At 74.0% G+C, this 15,660-nt stretch overlaps 3 protein-coding genes across 8 annotated transcripts; 1 reads left to right on the plus strand and 2 right to left on the minus strand.

The window, feature by feature from the left end:
* Window positions 1-571: 571 nt before the first annotated feature.
* On the plus strand, window positions 572-4,003 carry P2RX3 (purinergic receptor P2X 3). The gene is made up of 12 exons (XM_086748724.1): window positions 572-711; window positions 1,187-1,322; window positions 1,405-1,476; window positions 1,549-1,615; window positions 1,694-1,787; window positions 1,878-1,955; window positions 2,046-2,187; window positions 2,717-2,847; window positions 2,934-3,027; window positions 3,113-3,178; window positions 3,384-3,461; window positions 3,663-4,003. The coding sequence occupies exons 1-12, from the start codon at window positions 572-574 to the stop codon at window positions 3,783-3,785; spliced, it is 1,221 nt and encodes a 406-aa protein (XP_086604850.1). The 3' UTR covers window positions 3,786-4,003.
* A 410-nt stretch (window positions 4,004-4,413) lies between these two features.
* Window positions 4,414-6,940, minus strand: LOC147600731 (uncharacterized). Its single transcript, XM_086749665.1, has 4 exons — window positions 6,290-6,940; window positions 6,063-6,197; window positions 4,986-5,097; window positions 4,414-4,589 (listed from the first exon to the last, which is right to left on the minus strand). The coding sequence occupies exons 1-4, from the start codon at window positions 6,938-6,940 to the stop codon at window positions 4,531-4,533; spliced, it is 957 nt and encodes a 318-aa protein (XP_086605791.1). The 3' UTR covers window positions 4,414-4,530.
* Window positions 6,941-8,613: 1,673 nt separating this feature from the next.
* On the minus strand, window positions 8,614-15,098 carry SLC43A3 (solute carrier family 43 member 3). 6 transcript variants are annotated; one of them, XM_086749597.1, is made up of 13 exons: window positions 14,978-15,097; window positions 12,732-12,950; window positions 12,415-12,544; window positions 12,031-12,077; window positions 11,875-11,951; window positions 11,684-11,776; window positions 11,371-11,510; window positions 10,543-10,655; window positions 10,015-10,173; window positions 9,825-9,938; window positions 9,538-9,724; window positions 9,175-9,298; window positions 8,614-8,891 (listed from the first exon to the last, which is right to left on the minus strand). In XM_086749597.1, exons 2-13 carry the CDS (start codon window positions 12,919-12,921, stop codon window positions 8,736-8,738), a joined length of 1,530 nt encoding a protein of 509 aa, XP_086605723.1. In that variant the 5' UTR covers window positions 12,922-12,950; window positions 14,978-15,097; the 3' UTR covers window positions 8,614-8,735. The 6 variants fall into 6 exon arrangements, with proteins under 6 accessions (XP_086605723.1, XP_086605724.1, XP_086605725.1 ...); XM_086749598.1 differs by lacking the exon at window positions 14,978-15,097 and adding an exon at window positions 13,277-13,359; XM_086749599.1 differs by lacking the exon at window positions 10,015-10,173.
* Window positions 15,099-15,660: the final 562 nt, after the last annotated feature.

Below are 15,660 nucleotides of genomic sequence, written 5' to 3' on the forward strand. Positions count from 1 at the left end.
GCACCCGCCACATGAGCACGCGCACCCCAAAACTGGGCACCCCCCTAGACAGGGGCACCCCAGAGAGCAGACACCTCGGGGGCCGGGCACCCGAAACGGGGACACCCCCAGAAAGGGGACACCCCCAAAAAGAGGACAGCCCCAAAAAGGGGACGATCCCAAAACGGGGACACCCCCAAAACGGAGACACTCCAGAGAGTACACACCTCAGGGGTGGGGGACCCCGAAACGGGGACACCCCAAAACGGGGACACCCCCGAACCTGGGGGCCGCCCACAGGGGCACTCCCCACATGAGCACCCCCCCAAAACCGGGCACCCCCCGAAACGCGAGGGGGCATCACAGGGACCCCCAGACGGGGCGGACCCGGCACAGCCCCCCAGCCCCGCATTGGGGTGCGACCCCTCCCCTCCTCCCGGCGATGCCCCCGCCCCCGCCCTGCCCCCGCCCCCCGCCCGCCCCCCTGCCCGCACCCCGGCCCTGCCCACGCTGCCCGCACCATTCCCCGCCGCCCGCAGCCGTGCCCGCAGCCGTGCCCGCAGCCCTGCCCGCCGAGCCCCCCGCCCTGCCCATGCCCGCCCCCCGGCCCGGCCCCCCCTGGGTCGCCGCCTTCTTCTCCTACGAGACCCCCAAGTCGGTGGTGGTGCGCAGCTGGGTGGTGGGGGTCGTCAACCGCGGCGTGCAGCTCCTCATCCTCGCCTACTTCGTCGGGTGAGACCCCCGGGAACCCCCGCCCGGCGCGGGAACGGGGTGACGGGGCGGGGGGCAAGGGTGGGGGGACAGGGCGGGTGACAGGGCGGGGGACGAGGGTGGGGGGACAGGGTGGGTGATGGGGCGGGTGACAGGGCGGGGGGCGAGGATGCGGGCACAGGATGGGTGATGGGGCGGGTGACGGGGCGAGGGTGCCAGCGCCCGGAACGTCGCGGGTGACGGGATGGGAACAGCCAGGAGAGCATCCCGCTGCGGGGAACGGGGGCGGGACGGTGTCGGTGACACCGCGGGTGACAGGGGTCCCTCTGACCCCGGGTGCTCCGGGGGCGACGGCGGGGGCGGGCGGGTGACGAGTACCCGCTGGGGACCGGCACGGCCCGGCAGCCTCGGGGGCTCAGGGTGGGCGGGGGGCGGCGGGGGCGCGGGCGGTGCCGCGGGGGTGGCTGTCCCCCCGTCACCCCCGGTGTCGTCCCAGCTGGGTGTTCCTCCACGAGAAGGCCTACCAGGTGCGGGACAGCGTCATCGAGTCCTCGGTGGTCACCAAGGTGAAGGGCGTCGGGCGCTATGCGGGCCGCGTGCTGGACACCGCCGACTACATCACCCCCCACCAGGTGAGGGGCGCGGGGCCCCCCGCGGCCGCGGTCCCCCCGGGATGGGGCGGCGGGCGGGGGGTGACGGTGCCGTCCCCTCCAGGGCACCTCGGTGTTCGTGGTGGTCACCAAGCGGATCCTGACGGAGAACCAAGCCCAGGGTCTCTGCCCGGAGGTACGGGGCGGGGGGTGGGTGGGGGGGCTCCTTGGGGGTCCCCGTGCCCACCACCTGCCCGCCCGCCCGCAGAGCGAAGCCCGGTACCGCTGCACGGCCGACCGCGACTGCCAGGAGCAGGGTCCCGCCACGGGCAGCGGTGAGGGGCTCCCGCAGCAGGGCGGGGGTCGGGGGGCCACAGGCCCCCCACTTGCCGCGCTGACGGGGGCTCTGGCAGGGGTGCTGACGGGGCGCTGCGTCCCCTACAACGGGACCCTGCGCACCTGCGAGATCCGGGGCTGGTGCCCACCGGAGGTGGACACCGTTGACGTGTGAGTGGGGCTGGGGGGACGCGGGCGGGGGGGCCGGGAGCTGGGGTCCGTGCCCCGCCCTGGCCCCAGGGACTCCCCCCTCTCCCCCAGGCCCGTCATGCTGGAGGCCGAAAACTTCACCCTCTTCATCAAGAACAGCATCCGCTTCCCGCTCTTCGGCTTCGAGAAGTGGGTGGCAGCGGGACACGGGGCCGGGCGGGGGCCGTGACCCCCAGCCCGGCAGGCTGACGCCCCCCGCGTCCCCCCGCGTCCCCCCAGGGCGAACCTGCCGCCCCCCGGCAGCGGCCAGGAGCTGGGCCGGTGCCGGTTCCACCCTGAGGAGCAGCCCCTCTGCCCCATCCTGCGGCTGGGCGACGTGGCGCGCCTCGCCGGGCAGGACTTCCCCACGCTGGCCGCCACCGTGAGCGGGGACACGGCGGGTGGGGCGGGGGGCAGGGGACGGGGCACGGGACACGTGGGGCACGAGGGCGTGGGACCGTGGGGACAGAGAGACGTGGGACGTGGGGACAGGGAGACACGGGATGTGGGGACGTGGGGACACGGAGACTGGGGACATGGGACACAGGGACATGGGACACAGGGACATGAGAACAGAGAGATATGGGATGTGGTGACTTGAGACATGAGACAGGGATGTGGGACGTGGGGACATAGGGACACACAAAATGGGAGGTGGGGGTGAGGAGTGTGGGGACATGGGGACACGGAGGGGACACGGGAACATGGGACCTTGGGGACACGGGGATGTTGGACTCGGGGATGTGGTGATGTGGGACCTGGGGACACGGGGGTGCAGGACGTGTGGGCACAGGGACGTGGGTGTGGGGATGAGGGACGTACGGACAAGGGGACCTGGGACACGGGGCCGTGGGGACACGGGGCTGCGGGCCGTGGGGCCGCAGGGCGGCTCCCGCTGACGGGCAGGGCAGGGGGGGGTCCTGGGCATCAAGATCGGGTGGGTGTGCGACCTGGACCGCGCCTGGGAGCGCTGCCTGCCCCGCTACTCCTTCACCCGCCTGGACGGCCGCGCCCCGGCCCCCGCCGCCGGCTACAACTTCAGGTACCGCGCACGCCGCCGCACGGGGACACGCGTGTCACACGTGTGTGCACAGCCTGGCACGGCCCCCAGCCCCCCGTCCCACGCAGGCACGCCACGTACTACCGCTGGCAGGACGGCACGGAGCGCCGCACCCTCACCAAGGCCTTCGGCATCCGCTTCGACGTCCTGGTGTACGGCAACGTACGTGCGGGGCTCGGGGCCTCCGGGACCCCGTGGGACCAGGGGGGTAGGGACCCTGCACCGACGGGGGTCTCTGCACCCCCAGGCTGGGAAGTTTGGCATCGTCCCCACCCTCATCAACACGGTGGCAGCTTTCACCTCCATCGGTGTGGTGAGTTGTGGCCGGTCTCAGCTCCTGTGTGGCCACGTCTCCCTGGGGCAGAGAGGGCTTGGGAAAGGCCCTGTACACCCCACAGGTGTGGGGCAGAGGGGCAAAGCCCTGAGCTGACTGCAGCCTGGCTCCGTGGGGGACTGTGGGGGCGTCGAGGGGGTGCCCCATAGCACGGGCCCCCCCACCCCAACGCTGCCACCCCCAGGGCACGGTGCTGTGCGACATCATCCTGCTCAATTTCCTGAAGGGAGCCGAGCACTACAAGGCCTGCAAGTTCGAGGAGGTCAGCCGTGGGGCTGGAGCTGCTGTGGGGCTGGAGCCGCCGTGGGGCTGGGGCTGCCACGGGGCCACGCCAGGTCGCCTCTGAGGGAGGCCGGGTCAGGCCACGCTGGGGGATGCGTGGGGCTGGCCGGTGCCCCTGTGCCCCCCAGGTGCCCTGGCTGTGGGGCAGGGACTAACCCAGCGGCCACCCCCTGCCCCACAGGTGCCAGAGGCCAGCGTGCCCGCGCCCCCCGCCAGCCCCACAGCCTGTGCTCCCGCGGCGCTGGGGGGCTGCAGCCGAGACAAGCAGTCCACCGACTCGGGCACCTTCTCTCTCGGCCTCTAGCCCTGGGCGCCGTGGGGCAGCCCCCCGCCTGCCACCCTGCTGACCCCCGGCGCCCCATGACCCCGGCACACGGGGACCCAGGGCCACCCTGGAAACTCAGCCCTGTCCGCAGCCCCTCACCTGCACCGGGGCCGTGGCCCACAGCCGGGCGGGGGGCTCGCTGGGACCCCCACGGGGCTCCTACTGCCCGCCCTGTCCCCACGTCCCCCTGGGGTGTCCCAGTGCTGTCCCGGTGTCCCCACGTCCCCCTGGAGTGTCCCAGTGTCCCCAGTGCCCTCCTGGGGTGTCCCATTTACCCCCACCCCACCTCCCCCCAATAAACCTCTGGCACGCAGCACCCACCCATCTCCGGCCCGCACGGGGGGCACAGGGTGGCGGGGGGGGGGCTGGTGGGGACGGCTGGGGTGCAGGGGCGGGGGAGGTCAGGGTGATGCCGCTGGTTTGGGGTCACCATGGGTGCCACCATGGCCCCTGGGGAGGGGACCCTGTGCCCTCTGGTGCCCATGCAGGACAAGGGACAGCCCTGTCCCCAACGCCCCCAGCCCAGGGGGCCCCCTACTGCCCCCCAGCACCCACGCTGGGACCCCCAGGTCTCCCCACCCACCACTCTGGGGCTCAAACGTAGAGCTGGGTGCTGACAGCTGACACTTTATTGACATGGGGGATGGGGGGAGCCCCTCGCCATGGGTCCGGGGCGGGGCGGCAGCTGGGGGGTGCCTGGGGGTCCCGTGGACGGCCGAGCGCCTCAGTACTCGCAGATGAAGGGCAGCTTCAAGTGGCAGCTCTGGCTGCTCCAGCGCCCATCTGGGGGAGGAGAGGGGGGTCAGCCCTGGCACCCAGCAGCACCCACTGCCCCCAGGACCAGCACCCAGACCCCCGGGACCAACCCCAGACCCCAGGGACCCAACCCCAAGCCCTAGGACCCGACCCAGCTTCTCAGGACGAACCCCCCACCCCAGGGAGCAACCCCAGACCCCCTGGGACCTGACCCCAAACCTCCCAGGACCAACCCCAGACCCCAGGAACCCAAACCCAAAACCCCAGGACCCAACCCAAGACCCCCAGGACCAACCCCAGACCCCCAGTGCCAGGCTCCCAATTTGCCATAGACCAGCCCGCAGCCCCCCGGGCGGCCCCTCCCCAGGCCGAGCCCCCCGCACCCTGGCCGCCCCCCGCCCCGCTGCCGCGCGGCCCACGGACTGGTGGTGCAGAACGAGGTGCAGTATCTGTGGGAGCGCAGCGGGTTCCCCTGCAGCCAGAACGAGAAGTCCCAGTGGCTCTGGTCTACCCACCTGCACCGCACTTTGAAACCCTGTGCAGCGGGGACGAGGGTGTGGGGACACCGGGCGCGGGGCACCCGGGGCATGGCGGGGCGGGGGGCAGGCTGGGAGCACCCGGGGTGGGCACTGGGGACAGGGCTGGGACCCCCAGGGATGGGCACAGGGACAGGGCTGGGACACTCAGGGTGGGCACTGGGGACACGGGGACAGGGCTGGGACCCCCAGGGATGGGCACAGGGACAGGGCTGGGACACTCAGGGTGGGCACTGGGGACACGGGGACAGGGCTGGGACCCCCAGGGATGGGCACAGGGACAGGGCTCGGACAGGCAGGGTGGGCACTGGGGACACGGGGACAGGGCTGGGACCCCCAGGGATGGGCACAGGGACAGGGCTGGGACAGGCAGGGTGGGCACTGGGGACACGGGGACAGGGCTGGGACCCCCAGGGATGGGCACAGGGACAGGGCTGGGACACTCAGGGTGGGCACTGGGGACACGGGGACAGGGCTGGGACCCCCAGGGATGGGCACAGGGACAGGGCTGGGACACTCAGGGTGGGCACTGGGGACACGGGGACAGGGCTGGGACCCCCAGGGATGGGCACAGGGACAGGGCTGGGACACCCAGGGATGGGCACAGGGACAGGGCTCGGACAGGCAGGGTGGGCACTGGGGACAGGACTGGGACAGGCAGGGTGGGCACTGGGGACACGGGGACAGGGCTGGGACACCCAGGGATGGGCACAGGGACAGGGCTGGGACACTCAGGGTGGGCACTGGGGACACGGGGACAGGGCTGGGACCCCCAGGGATGGGCACAGGGACAAGCCCGGGACACACAGATAGGGATGCGGGGACACCCCGCGTGGGCACGGGGGACACGGGGACGGGGCTGGGACCCTCAGACGGGGATGCGGGGACAGCCGGGTGGGCCCGGGGCGGGGGCCAGCCGCGGGGCGCGGGGCGGGGCGCGGGGCGGGGGGCGCGGGCCCCTCACCAGGGGGCGGGTGGTGGCCCCGATCCAGAGCTGGTGCTGGTTGGTGCAGCCGCGCGCGCGGCGCTGCAGCAGCAGGTTCACGCGCAGGCTGTGGACGGAGGCCAGGCGCCCCCCGTAGCAGCGGGAGCAGACGCGCTGCCGGCGGGACGGACGTCAGCGGGGCGGCGGGGGGCGGCGGTGCCCCCCCGCGGCCCCTAACCCACCCCCCGCCCCCCCCGCCCCCCAACCTCGGCCTTGAGGAAGGTCCGGCAGCGCGTGACGATGACGTAGCGCAGGGTGGCGGCGCTCAGCGGGTCGGGGACGCTGAGCGCGTGCTGCTCGCTCTCCAGCGGGCACCGGTCCTCGTCGTCCCCGTCCTGCGGCACCTCCAGCGCCGCGCCCGCCGCCTCGGGGCTGCCGGGGGCTGGCGGCACGGCGGGCGTCACCGCGGGCGCGGGGGGCGCGGGGTCCCCGCGGTGTGCCGGGGGGTTCCCCACCGTGTCCCCATAGGGTGTTCCCCGGGGTGTCCCAGGGTGCTCCCCACGGCGTCCCCGGGGGAGGGTCCGCAGGGTGTCCCCGCGGGGGGTCCCCGAGCTGTCCCGGGCGGCGCGGCGGGCACTCACCGTGGCGGCCGGCGCGGGCCGTGCCCAGCAGGGCCAGGGCCAGGGCGAGAAGCAGGCAGGGCTGCATGGCGGGGCCGGGGACGCTGGCGCCTGGACAACCTCGGGAGACGCTGTGGCCGGGTCACCCCCTGCCACCCCGGGCCACTCCACGGCCCCGTGCCCCTCCACCACCCCCAGCATCACCTCGTGCCCCCCTGCCACCCCCAGCGCCTTCATCTTCCCTTCGTCCTCCGTGCCACTCGTGTCCCTGCTGTCCCTCTGCCACCCCGGTGCCATCCTGTGTTGCTTATCCCCATCCTGCCCCCCCGTGTCCCTGCTGTCCCCCCACCATCCCCAGTGCGAGCCCGTGCCCTGGCCCCTCTGCCCCCGCTGCCACCCCCATGGCCCCCAGACCCCCGTGGCCCTGGCTCCCCACTCCATCCCCAGGGCTGCCCCATCTCCCCGCAGCAGCCCAGCCCCTGCTCCAGCCCCAGGGATGCCCACCCCGGTCCCCAGCCCCGCAGCCGGGGCCTGAGCCCACCCCGCTGTCCCTGTCCCCGCTCCTCACCTGGGACTCGGGGGGCTCTGCCTGCTGCAGGCTGGGGGCTCTGCCTGCTGTCACCCTTATAGTGGTGACGGGGCCACGTGTCCCCAACCATGGCCTTGCGCCACCCCAGCCCCAGCACTGCTGCGGCCCCCACCCCCTAACCGCTGGGCACGGTGGGGGGGCACCCGGGGGGCCCTGCTCGTGCCCTGCCCGGTGCCGGGGGGGGCGCTGCTGGAGGGCAGGGGCCTGGGGGCTGTGTGGCGTGGTGTGTGCAGGGGCCAGGGATGAGGAGTGGGGGGTGCATGGGGTGGGGGCTGCTGGGGTCTGGCACGCATGTGGCCCTGGGGAGGGGGGGTATGGGGCCGGGGGTGTGCCGGGCATGGGGATGAGGGGTGTGGGGGTGGGATGGGGGATGTGGGGCTGGGGGATGTGGGGCTGGGGGGTATGGGGATGGGGGATATCGGGGTTTGGGGTACACAGGCTATGGGGATGGGTTGTCTGGGGTGGACGGGGGGTGCGAGGGGCCCGGGGGGGCTGTGGGGCTCTGAGTTGCAAGCCTCATGGAGCAGGGGTTGGGAGCCCCCCGGGGGGGCCAGGCCAGGGGCTGTGGGCCAACGGTCGGGCCGGACCCTGGGTGCGCGGCCGTTGGGCAGGAAGCGGCCCTTGGGCAAGGGCTGCCCGGCAGGAGATGGTATCAGCACCCCACAGCACCCCACAGCATCCCCCCACCCCACAGCACCCCACAGCACCCCCTCCACCCCACATACCCCCCACCCTTGTGCCACACGACACCCATCCCACAGCCCCTGCCCCCATCGCCCGGTGGGTGCCCCACACCCCCAGGGACCCCCCTCCTGGTATCCCCAGCAGCTGGTGGGGGGGGGGTGGCACAAGGTTGCGGCAGCGACACGTGGCCCCGTCACCTGCGTAAGGTGACAGCAGGCAGAGCCCCCAGCCCCAGGGGAAGAGTGGGGTGGGCTCAGCCCCCAGGTGCTGGGCTGGGGACCAGGGTGGCCATCCCCGGGGCTGGCACAGGAGTGGGGCTGGGTGCAGCTACTGGGGGCACATAGGGCTACTGGGGGCACTGGGAGGGGGCGCTGGGCTACTGGGGGCACTGGCGCCCACCCCCCTGACACTGGCCTCTGTCCCCAAGGGGCTCCAGACTAGCAAGTTCTGCTTCCAGCTGCGCCCTTCAGGGCACCGGGGGGTGCTGCCATGACCCCCCGGACCCTGGGGATCCACGGTGGCCCCTGTCCCTGCCCCCAGTAAACTGGAGGTGCCCCAAGGCTGTGTGTCCGTGCCAGGGGCCATGGGGGGGTGTGCACCCACCAGTCCCAGGAGGTGGTGGGGTGCCCAACCTCATAGCAGACACTGGCGAAGCCCCAGCGGCTGGGGGCTCTAGGAGCGAGCAGCACAGACAGCGGGGGGGCCATCAATATTTATTCCCCCCCAACCACACCCCATTCCACCGGCCCAGCACCCCCACAAGTCCAACAGAAAAGGGCGCGCAGCGGGAGCCGGGCTGGCGCTCGGCAGACGCGGGGCTTAGCGGGGCATCTCGGCGGGGGTCTCGGCGCCTGCGGGGGCTGTGAGGGGGGTGCCAGCAGCCCCCAGCTCCTTGGCTCGCCGCCGACACTCGCGGGCCACCACCACGGGACTGACGAAGGCCACCAGCACCACGGCAATGAGCCCCAAGTTCACCTGAGGTGGGGGGGGTGTCAGGGTATGGGGCCGGGGGGCTGCCCCTCCCCGAAGGGCACCCCTGGGCAGGCCCCGCAGCCCCCTGGCTCCCTGTGCTAGGTGCAGGACCCCCTTCCCCACGGGGCAGGACCCCCACCCTCCCGTGGGCCAGCACCCTGGTCCTGCCATAGACCAGGGCCAGGACTCCCATCCCTCCATGAGGCAGGACCCCCACCCTCCTTGGAGCAGGACCCCCATTTCCCATGGAGCAGGACCCCCTCCCGTCCGTGGGACAGACACTCACGTAGAAGGGGTCCCCCTGGAGTGGCCCGCGCACCAGGGCGACGCAGGGGTACTGCAGCAGGGCCACCAGCGCCGACAGCGCCATGGCCAGCCCGTACAGCTTCCCGAAGTGCTGCGGGGGGAACCTGCCGGCCACGCGCCACGTCACCGCCGTGCCCTGCCACCCCCGCCCTGTCCCCTGACACCCCCCTGCCCTGCCACCATCCCCTGACACCCCCCAAACCCGCCACCACCCCCTGCCACCACCCAACCCTGCCACCACCGCCCCAATGCCACCGCCCCGCCACCACCGCTCTGCCACCACCAGCCTGCCGCCACCACCCCGCCACCACCGCCCCGCCACGCCGGGGGCCGCAGGACTCACGCGATGGCCAGGAAGGCGGCGTTGCCGCCGTAGAGGAAGGAGCGGCTGAGCACCTGCAGCACGAAGGTGGCGAACTGGACGGGCAGCACGGGCACGGCCGCGCAGATGGAGAAGAGCAGGCACTGCGTCGCCGTCACCGCCAGCGACAGCACCGAGGCCCGCAGGTCAGCCAGCGCCGCCAGGGCCCCTGCGGGACAGAGGGGTCGGCGCGCGGAGGGGGCAGGCGGCCCCGGGGCCTCCCAGCGCCCCATCCCCAGGCACGGTGGGGCGGGGGCGCGGCTGGTTACCGTCGGGGCGGGGGTCCCGGCCCCGCTTGTGCCGGTCGAGGATGAGGCCGTTCCAGGGCGCACAGAGCACCCCGCAGAGCTGGGTGAAGGCGAAGGCGTTGGTGTAGGTGCTCACTGCGGGGAGGGGGCGTCAGGGCAGGGCCGTGCCCCGTGCAGCGTGCCCCCCGCCCCGCCGCGCGCTGTGCCCTACCCAGGTGGGCGTCTCCGTGGGCCAGGTGGGCGAGCAGGGGGTTGAGGGTGCCGATGAAGAGGTAGTGCCGCAGCTGCATGGCGGAGAGCCAGGCCACGTGCCAGGCGAAGAGCCCCGAGCACACGCAGGCCCGGAACGGCACGGGGGGGTCCCCGCCCCCTGCGCCCCACTGTCAGGGCTGGGGGCACCCGGCCCTGCCCCATCCCACCCTGTCCCGACCCCACCCCAGACTCCTGCCCGGCCCTGCCCCGCCCCGGACCCCACCCCAAACCCCCGCCCGGCCCCTCCCCGCCCCAGACCCCACCCCAGACCCTCGCCCGGCCCCGCCCTGCCTCGCCCACTGCCCCACCGACCTACACAGCCACGCCCCTTCATCTGCACGACCACGCCCACATCTCGTCCCTGGGGTCACCCCCATGCCAATCATCAGCACGGTCACGCCCACTCGAGGTGAGCCCATCCCTACCCCATCCCCACGAGCCCCCTCCCCGCCGGCAAGCCCCGCCCCCATAAGCCCCTCCCCAGCACCTCTGTGGGCGGTGGGCTCCGGGGGGGTCTCCGTCTCCTCAGGGCCGCCCTCCCCGGGCGGGCGCTTCTCCTCGTAGGTGCGGTAAGACTGGGACCGCCCCGGGCACCGCAGCCTGCCGCACCGCCCGCCCGTCACCCCCCGCCCACCGCCCGCGGACGGGACAACCGCGGCATGGACCCGCCACCCACCACGGGACGGACCCACCACCCGCGGGACGGACCCGCCACCCACCACGGGACGGGCCCACCACCCATCACGGGACGGACCCACCACCCGCGGGACGGACCCGCCACCCACCACGAGACGGACCCGCCACCCACCACGGGACGGACCCACCACCCATCACGAGACAGACCCACCACCCGCGGGACAGACACACCACCCATCACGGGACGGACCCACCACCCACGGCACGGACCCACCACCCATCATGGGACAGACCCACCACCCGCGGGACAGACCCACCACCCACCACGGGACGGACCCACCACCCGTGGGACCGGGCGGACCCATCAGCAACATGGACAGTACCCACCACCCACAGGACGGGACCCACCACCCACGGGATGGAACCCACCACCCACAGGACAGGGCCCACCACCCACGGGATGGAACCCACCACCCACGGGACGGGACCCACCACCCAGGGGACAGGGTAGATCCACCACCCATGGGACGGGATGGACCTACCACCCACCACGGGATGGCACCCACTACTGCCCACGGGATGGGACGGACCCACCACCACCCAGGGGACAGCGATCGCCATCACCACCACCCACGGGACGGGCACCGCCGCCCCGCAGGGCGCAGGCAGGGCCCCGTACCCGTAGTCGTAGGCAGGGGGCAGCGGGTAGGGGATGCGGGTGCGGGGCATGAGGAAGAGGGTGCGCAGCAGGTGCCAGGCGCTGCAGGCCGCCATGAAGAGGAACATGGCCCGCAGGGACAGCCCACGCTCAAACAGCACCTGGGGACGGCAACGGGCTGCCACCGGGCCACACCGCCCGCCACCGCCCCGCTCGTGTCCCCACTGTCCTGGCCCCATCCCCAGGCCTTCCTGCCGTGCCCGTGCCAGGAGTGGGCCCCGAGGGGCACCCAGCACTGCCCCCCGGCACCGCCACGACGCCCCGCTGCGCCCACCTTGATGATGAGGAAGATGGCAGATGAGGAGTCGAAGGCCCCGTTGTAGAGGGTGATGATGATGGAGCGGTACTTCCCAAAGAGGTTGCCCACCTGGCACGAAGAGACCCGCCCGGTGCTGTCAGGGCCCCCCAGCGCCGGGCAGGGTGCTCCGGCTGACGGGTGGGGGTCGGGGCGCTGGGAAGACCCACCTGCATGTTGGTGAGGATGAGGAGGATGCCTCCCACCGACAGCATGGACATGGCCGGGAAGAGCAGCACCGCCAGCTCTGGGGACACGGGGCTCAGCAGGGACGAGGGGGGGCCCTGCCGAGTCCCCCATCGCCGGCGGGGCGCCTAGGGTCTCACCTGGGGTGGAGAAGGCGACGAGCAGGGTCCCGCCGGCATAGAGGGAGCTGAGCCGTAGAGGGAGCGGTGATGCGTGGGGACGGGGCCGCGTCAGCACCCAGCACCCCAACGCCTCGCGGGTGCCCCACTGCCATCCCCAGGGCCACGGGACGTGGGGACACGGGGCCCCTGTGGCTATGGGGGTGCCGGGGACACTGGCGCGTGGGGGGCTGGGGGCACGGGACACGCTGGGGGCATTTGGCAGCAGTGGGGGACGGCGCCAGGATGGGCCATGCCCCCCATGCCCCTCAGCGCAGGCTGGGCCCTGCGCCCCACCCTGCCTGGCTGCTGTGATAACGGCCGCCGCTGGCCCGGCACCCGCGGGTGCCCCCCGCGCCCACTCACATGGCGATGAGACGGGCGACGGTGGTGCCGAAGCGGTCGAAGACGTAGCCCATGGGGAAGGTCATGAAGTTGTTCATGAAGGAGCCGATGGTGAAGACCAGGGAGAACTGCTCGTCCTGGCGGCTGCAGCCTGTGGGGTGACCGTCAGCGGGGACGCGGGGATGGGGACAGCAGGGATGTGGGGACAATGGCCACGCAGGGAAGCGGGGCACCTCAGGCCAGCGGTGCCCCAGGACTCAAGCACACGGGGACACGAGGCAGGGCGAGCGCGGGGCCGCTGCTGGGACAGGGACGGTGGCCGGGGGACGGGACCCTACCGGACTGGGCGGTCTGGTTGGAGACAGGGGTGGCGGCGGAGTGGCACAGCTCCTCAAAGTACCGCTGCTTCTTGAGGACGAAGACGAGGGAGGCCCAGCCGAAGATGATGCCGCAGAAGGCGCCGCACTCCAGCAGCCCCGAGAGCAGGGTCGCCAGGCGCTTGGCCAGCCCCGCGCCGCCCCCCGCCATGTCACCGGCCTGGGGCGCCCGCGCCGCACCTGCGGGGTGACAAATGCCGGGGCCTCACACCCCGCCAGTGCCCAGGCCAGGGAGCTTGGGGCACACGGGCGCATGTGGCCACACGGGCAAAGGCCACCGCGGCCCTGGCCCTGTCCCTCGTCCCCATCTGCCGGCGCCTGGCACCCGCCCCCTGTGCATGGGGGCGCAGGCAAGGACCCTGCTTGCGGTCGGGGCGTTGCACACGCACGCCCATGTGCTCACACGCATGCCCAGATGCTCACACGTATGCACGCACACACGCACATGTGCTCACACGCATGCACACATGTGCCGGCACCCGCCCCTCGGCGCACCCCTCACCCACCTGCTCGAGGCCAGGCCCTCCCGCCGTCACCGCTGCCGCCACCTCGGAGTTTGGACCCTGGCACGGGGCGCCCCGCGTGCTCCCGTCCCCCACGCCCCTGCCGGCACGGCCTCCCCCGCCCATCTCCTGGGAGCACCCGCGGGCCCCCGGGGCTGCCGGCCCCCGATAGCGGCCCGGTCCCCCCGCCGCACCGGGACCCCCCCCGCGGACTCCTTATCTCCCTGCGTCAGCCCGTACCAGGGGCGGCTGCTCCCCCGTGCGCTCGGTGTGTCCTGGGGGTCCCGCACAGCCCCCGGGACACCGGCACAGCCCCTGGGACATGGGCCCCCCCGCCGGGGCCCTGGCGCACCTCACGGCCCAGACAGGCTGGCTGGGGCCCAGCCTGGCTCCCTGAGGACGCTGGCACGCTCGCTGGGACGCTGGCACACCGCCGCGCACGCTGGCACACCCCCTGGGGCCCCCGCACAGCCCCTGGGGAGGCTGGCGCGTCCCCCGGGGGCCCTGACAACCCCCCCGGGGACCCCATCATGCCTCCAGGGACCCTGACATCCCCCCCAGAGACCCTGACACCCTCCCGGGGACCCATCATGTCCCCTGAGACCCTGACACCCCCCCCAGGGACCCCATCATGTCCCCAGGGACCCTGTCAGCCCCCCCAGGGAACCTGAACGGTGCTGGGGCCCGTGACATGTCCCGGGGACCCCACCACTGCGATGGGGATGCTGTCCCCCCCCCGTCCCAGGGGACACAGAGCCCCCCGGGCGCCCCCTCCACCCCTCACAACCCCAACCCCCGCGGCCAGGGCCTCCCGTCCCTCGCTGTCCCCGGCGTGACCCGCAGCCGGCTGTCGCAGGCGTGGGGGCCGCGCCCCCCGGCCGGCCGCGGTCACCCGTGTCCCGCGGCCCACGCGCGCAGGCGCTGCCCGGGCCTGTGCCCCTCGGGCCGGTAACGGCCGTTGTAATGACATCTCATTACCGGCCCTGGCAGGTAAAGATTAACCCGCGGGGGGGGGCTGCTATCTTTAGCCGCTCGGCGCGGGGGCAGGCGCGGGGGACGTCACCTGCCTGACACGGCCAGTGACACTGCGGGACCCCCAGCACCCCGTCACGGGTGTCACTGCCCACGGGACCCCCAACACTCCGGCACGGGACCCACTGCGGGTGTCCCTTGCCACCAAGCCGTGCTGGCGTGTCGTGGCCACGCCGGTGAGCCCCCCACCCGTGAGCCGGCCACGGGGGAGCGGGAGGGTGCAGGTGCCCCACGGGCGCCCTCCTCGCCCCGCTGCCCTCCCGTGCGGGGCGCCCCCCGGAGCAGGGGAAGGGGCAGCGGTGTGGGGCAGGCGGGCGGTGGCAGCCCCCGCCGCGGGGACTTTGCCCGTGCACGTGTGGAGGGGGCACACGCGCGTGCCCCTGGGGGTGGGCAGCCGTGGGGCGCAGCCGTGGCGGCGCCTGCCCCACGCCGCGGGGCCTCGGGCACCCCGCAAGGCCCAGGGTGCGCGGGGGGACGGGGGGCAGGCGGGGGTCCCAGGGCGGCTCGGCCACGCGGCCCCACGGCCGCCACAGCCCCGTGGCCCGGCCACCGCCGCCACGCACCCGCACCCGCCGCCCCGCCACCCCCATCGCGTCCGCACGGCCCCGGCCCCACGGCCCCCCGCCCACGGCCCCCCCACGCAGGACCCCCGCGCCCCCGAGCGCTGCTCACCGCGGCCCGGCCCGGTGCCCCCGGTGCGGCCGCCGCTCCCCGTGCCAGCGCCGCCGCTCGCCGGCTGCGCGGGGAGGGGGAGGAGCAGGGAGCGGCGCGGCCCCGCCCCCGGCGCGGCGGGGGTCCAGGGGCGGCCCCGGTGGTCGCGGCGTGGGGCCCCCGGGAGGGGCGGTCCCGGACCAGGGCCCCGCCCCCCGCGTGCCGGCGCCCCGCGCGCCATCCCCGGCTGCGGCACCGCCCCACCCGTGTCCCCGCGGTGCCCTCCAGCCGCGGCCACCTTGGGCCACCCTTGGGCAACCTGGGTCAACATTGGGCAACCTTGAGTCAACACTGATCAGCGCTGGGCCATCCTGAGTTAACAACGGGCCACCTCGGGCCACCCCTGGGTCACCCTTGGCCCCCGGGCCGCCCTGAGTCACTCTTTAGCCGCTCCGTCCCCCCCCCCGGGCACCCCCCCGGCCATCCTGTCCCGCCTGGGCCCTGCCTGCTGGCACCCCGCCCGTCCCCGTCCCCGCCCCGGGCCTGTCCTCACCTGCCGTGCCCCGGGCCGTGCCTCCCACCGGGGCAGCCTCGGCCCTCCCAGCGCCTCCCCTCTCACGCCTGCCCACGGCCGTCGGTCCTCCCGCCACCGCCGTCACCCCCCGCCGCCCCTCGCCCGCCTGTCCACCCGACCACCAGCACTT

Source organism: Chlamydotis macqueenii, chromosome 5 (genome assembly GCF_036417535.1).
Source record: "Chlamydotis macqueenii isolate bChlMac1 chromosome 5, bChlMac1.mat, whole genome shotgun sequence".
Taxonomy (NCBI): Eukaryota; Metazoa; Chordata; class Aves; order Otidiformes; family Otididae; genus Chlamydotis; species Chlamydotis macqueenii.